This window comes from Vombatus ursinus, unplaced genomic scaffold (assembly GCF_900497805.2).
Source record: "Vombatus ursinus unplaced genomic scaffold, bare-nosed wombat genome assembly UNPS02013528.1, whole genome shotgun sequence".
Classification (NCBI taxonomy): Eukaryota; Metazoa; Chordata; class Mammalia; order Diprotodontia; family Vombatidae; genus Vombatus; species Vombatus ursinus.
This window is the reverse complement of record NW_020953306.1, coordinates 13,197-18,751: the sequence shown is the minus strand read 5'-3', so window position 1 is coordinate 18,751 and position 5,555 is coordinate 13,197. Positions and strand designations below refer to the sequence as shown.

Here is a 5,555-nt window from a genome sequence, read left to right as displayed (position 1 = left end):
ACACATATATACATATATATACACATAGTATTTGAAATTGTATATATATATACATATATACATGTATATATATTTATACATGTATATATACATATATGTATGTATACATATATGTTTATATATGTATGTGCATATGTTTGCGTACATATTTGTGTGTATGTGTGTATACATGCATACATGTATAGACATATGTGTATAGATGTATGTGTATGTATGTGTGTGCGTGTGTATGTGTATGTATGTGTATGTATGTATGAATATGTGTATGTGTATAAGTGTATGTATATGTATATATGTGTGTATATATATATAATACATGAGCACTATACAGAAATATAGTGTAGATTTTAGCATAAGTATATGTTATGTTTTCATACCTACACATATCTATAGTATAACATGGAACACAAATGTGTATAAGAAATATATTTAGTATATGGTATATAGAGTGATATATATATATATAAAAACATATATAATGTTAAATGTATGTGAATACAAAATAAATATTCATATATACACAAATGTCTACATATATACAATAACAATATACCACAATCATCTTATGCACACATAGTTATATGAGCAAAGACATATGCATATGTTCATATATGCATATAAATATACAGACATGCATATAGACATATACGTGTATATATTTTGCTGTATGTGTTATATATGACATACTATATATGATTTATGTGCAGCACTCTAAATATATAACACACAGTTTTTAGAGTGTATTAAATATTTTAACTATGTATTCTCCATATAATATACTATATATGTATGAATCTATGTGAATATATACATTTATGTGTACATGCAAACCTAATTTAGGTGTATTTGATTATGTGCAGTTTATGCAGAGTAAATTCACCTATCTAGATATAAATGAATGTGTAATGTGTTGCATATCTTATTATGTGTGTTCATACACATGCGTATGCATGTAGATTTGTATATGTGTGTGTATATACATACCAACATATATACATATATACAGAGAGAGGTGTATATGTATATGTATGTCTATATATATATACACAAGTTCATTGTGTATATATAATATAAATTTCGATATATGTAATATAATATATATAATACATATTATATCTAGTGTATATATGCTTATATGCAAACTGTGTGTTTTTATGTATGTATGCGTACATGATTATAAATACATATAATGTATGTGCACATGTATATATGCATTTAAATATACATTCATGTTGACACGTACAAATATTATGCATATATACATATCAGTGTTAGCTGCTTGGTGAAATGTATAGAACCCTGAGCCTATAGATGGGAAGAAATGAGTTGAAATATGACCTCAGACAGTTATTAACTGTATGAGCCTGGGCAAATCACTTAAAACCCATTTGCCTCAGATCCTCATATGTTAAATGTGGGCACAATGGAGAAAGAAACGTCAAACCACTCCAGTATCTTTGCCAAGAAATCCCTGTGGACAAGTCCATGAGGTCACAAAGAGTCAGAAACAACTGAACAATGGAACAGTTGTAACAACAGTGTGTATATAGCTCAGTGTGTATATGTATGTATGTGTGTATGCACACGCACATATATCTTATATACACATAAATACGCACATATATGACTTTATATAGGCGCATACATATGGCTATGCTCTTTTAAAGAAAATTCATATCTTTATATACCCACATATACACATATATACACATACCTATATAAATATATATATATATTTATTTATTTAATTTATTAGTTATTCAGGTGAGTCAAATCTAACTCTCTGTGGCCCCATTTGAGCTTTCTTGGCAAAGATACTGGAGTGGTTTAATATTTCCTTCTCCACCTCATTTAACAGATGAGGAAACTGAGGCAGACTGGGTTAAGTGACTTGTTCAGGGTCACACAGATGGTAAATGTCTGAGGCTGGGTTTAAACTCTCAAGATGAGTCTTTCTGACTCCAGGCTTGGCACTCTGTCCACTGGACCACCTGGATACCCCTATACACACAAATGCTATGTGTAAGTGTATTTATATACACGCATATACATATGTTGTGAGTATGTACATATGTTTGCATGCACGTACATACACATACACCTATATAACTAGATATATAGATACATTGATTTGCTCTTTAAAAACTAAAATAATAATCAAAGTACCATATTACTATTATGGTGATGGAATGTGAACTTTTGAAAAGCTTCCTGGTTTCTTATTTGACTTTAGCAAATTTATCCCTATCTCTTTCTTTATCTCTATCTCTATTTCCATTTCTATCTCTCAATCTATATCTCTGTCTATTGCTAGAAACATATATATATATATCTGTGTGTGTATGTATGTATGTGTGCATAGATAGGTAGTTAAATAGATAGGTAAGTAATCATATTTAAAATGAACTCATAGTACTATCTTGCCTATAATTTCAAACATCGTTTTTTGTAAAAAAATTAAAACACATGGTATTTATTCTGATTGCAACCTTACATCAAACAAAGCTAGTAAGAGGAGGTCAAGTGCTGGAGGAGTCAGATCACCTCATCTGGTTCCAAATGAGAGTCTTTACAGTGTCCTAACAAGTAGTGGGTGAAATGAGCAGATCCAACAGGAAAAGCAGAAGAGGTATTAAGATTAGAATTTCAGCCAATAATAAAATATTAGAGTACATTTAAAACTTGGTCTTTGGTTCAAAAATATGTACAGTATTTGTGATTTTTTTGAGAAGTGATTAGATAGCAGATAGTGATTATTAAGCAAATGAGATAGAGAAATATCTAAATAGTTTTATTGTCTTCAAATTTACTATCAATAGTGAAATGTTATGGCAATAAAAGCTATTGAAAGCTTTGACTGCATAATTTCTGCCATAGAATTGAAAATTAGTGATTTAAGAAACTTGGGGAGGTTAAAATAGGGAAGACTGAAAGGATGAGTGAGAGTTGTTTTCATGAATTTGAAGTTCTTATACATGAGGGACAGAGGGTTATGGATGCATTTGGATTGACCCTAGATAGTATTATGGATAAAGAAAGGGTCAGAATTACAAAGAAGCAACTTTAAGCTTGACATAAAGAAGAAATCTCATAACAAAAGGAACTATTTAGAAGGAAAATGGGAAAAAGGAGAAAGGAAAATTCAACCTGGGGTTGCACTTGACTACAGATCCCACTGGAACTACTAACTGAACATGGTTGTGAATAAAGGAACTTTCATCATCAGTGGAGGAGTTCTTTCCAGTTCAAATTATAGTAAATAGCCTGCATACTATCTTATAAATTTATCATTCAATGAATTTATATTGTAAATATGAAGAAACGATTATGCCATCAATCATACTCATAGAGCCATTCATTCTTATTTCTTGATATTTGGATAAAATGTTTTCTCATTTGACACTATGTCTTCTGAGTTTTATAGACTGTCAAGAGATCCAGAATACACTTACAGGAGGCAAACCTTTCCTCTATTTCAGAATATTTTAAACCATGTGGAAAGAGAACATTTAAATGAAGAGATAGAGTGATTTGCTCTAAAAGAGCATAATTAGGCTAATAAGACAACTAACTAGCACTATGGTGAAAGCATATAAAATTTTAAAATCTTCAAGATTCCTTTATTTACTCTAGTAAGCAAAGAAATCTTTCTATTTCTGTTCCCTTTCTCGCTATCTCTATTTTTTTTTAATTTTTCTAACCCTGTCATTCTTTGTTTCTGCCTACATATCTGGCTGAATCTCTGTCTCTCTGTCTGTATCCCTGTCTGTCTGTCTCTCTCTCTCTCTCAAACACAGTTAAATTGACCTTTTTTTTATAAGGGGTAAGTTGACGTGATATTAGGAAAGTAGTAGAAATCATAATATGATTGGACTCAGGGTATCTGTTGATATTTGCCAGAATTTCAGCAATAGCAATTTGTTCAGCTCTTTCACAATCTAGTAAAAAAAAAATAGAAACTTTAGGCAGATGTCTTGTATTTTCAAGTATAATCTCTTGATTGGCTCTCATTTACGTACATTTTCATTGAAATGGAAAAAAAATGATCAGATGTGTATTTTTTGTAAGAATTGTGGAATAAAATAGAAGAAAACCAAAGTTTATATATTTTGCTTTTTGCTCATGGCTCTATGACCTGATTTACTTAGGAAATAGTTTTCTCACTGCAGCAATAACATCCTTATTTCTCAGGCTATATATCAAGGGGTTGAACATTGGGGTCACAGTGGTATAGAAAAGAGCAAACACTTTTACTGATCCTGCTGAGTGATTGGATTTTGGCTGCAAATACACAACACTTCCAGACCCGTAGAATAAGCCCACAACCATAAGGTGAGAGAAGCAGGTGGAAAAAGCTTTGGATCTCCCTGAGGTCGAAGGGAGTCTCAGGATGGTGGTTATGATTTTGACATAGGATGAGAGTATCAACAGAAAGGGAGTTACGACAAATACCAATGCAGCAACATGGACAGAGATCTCTCTTTTATATGTGTCCCCACAGACCAACTCCAGTAATGGTGGGACATCACAGAAAATGTGATTTAATTTGTTTGGACCACAAAAGTTCAGACAGAAAATCTGATATGTCTCCTCTACCAGTACTGGGACCCCAATCATCCAGGATGCCATTACCAGTTGGATACATACCCGACGATTCATGATGAGAGGATAGTAGAGAGGCTTACAGATGGCCACATAACGGTCATAAGCCATCACAGCCAGGAGCAAGCACTCTGCCACTCCCAGGATATAAAGGAAGCAAGTTTGTACAGCACAGGCTAAGAACGAAATAGTTCTCTTCTGGGTCCAGAGATCTGCCAGCATTCTAGGGAGAGTGACTGATGTGTAACAGATTTCCAAGAAGGAAAAGTTCCCAAGGAAAAAATACATTGGTGTTTGGAGAGCTGGATCAATCTTGGTTATGACAATGAGGAGACCATTTCCTGTCAATATACTTATATAGATGCTTAAGAAAATTGCAAAGAGAAATCCTTGGAGTTTGGGAAGATCAGAAAATCCCAGAAGAATGAATTCCACCACAACTGTGAGATTGTCCCTTGCCATTGTATCTGTCTTCTACCTGAAGAAACAATGAATTGAGAAGTAGCCAATGACCTTCCTTCTATGGTCTCAGTTTCCTTTTCAGCAAAGAAGAAAAGGTTGGATGTTGTGATCCAATATTCCTCTGATGTTTAACATACTGTTTTCATTTTGCTCCCTAACATTCTATAATATCTTTCAAAATATTCTTTTTTTGGGGGAAAAAAGTCACTATCACTCTCTAAGTGATTATGAAGAGCTTCCTATCTGCCAAGAACCGTACTAAAATGTTATGATTATTTTTCTTGGATATTTAGATTAAATATGCAACTAGGTAAATACGTCTGGTACAACTATAAAATCATCCTTAATCTCAGTACCAACAGGAACAGCATTTAACACCATACCTAATATTTCTTTTTTTTTCCCTAAGATGACGATCTCCTAACAGCAGGAATAGTGACCTTCATGGAAGTTATGGGATAGAAAAAAAAGACATTTTAAACTATCCCAGC

The 5,555-nt window shown here is 32.6% G+C and overlaps 1 protein-coding gene across 1 annotated transcript; it reads right to left on the bottom strand.

Moving 5' to 3' along the window:
- Positions 1 to 4,140: 4,140 nt before the first annotated feature.
- LOC114040549 (olfactory receptor 10AG1-like) lies at positions 4,141 to 5,210 on the bottom strand. Its single transcript, XM_027858665.1, has 2 exons — positions 5,202 to 5,210; positions 4,141 to 5,073 (listed from the first exon to the last, which is right to left on the bottom strand). The coding sequence occupies exons 1-2, from the start codon at positions 5,208 to 5,210 to the stop codon at positions 4,141 to 4,143; spliced, it is 942 nt and encodes a 313-aa protein (XP_027714466.1).
- Positions 5,211 to 5,555: the final 345 nt, after the last annotated feature.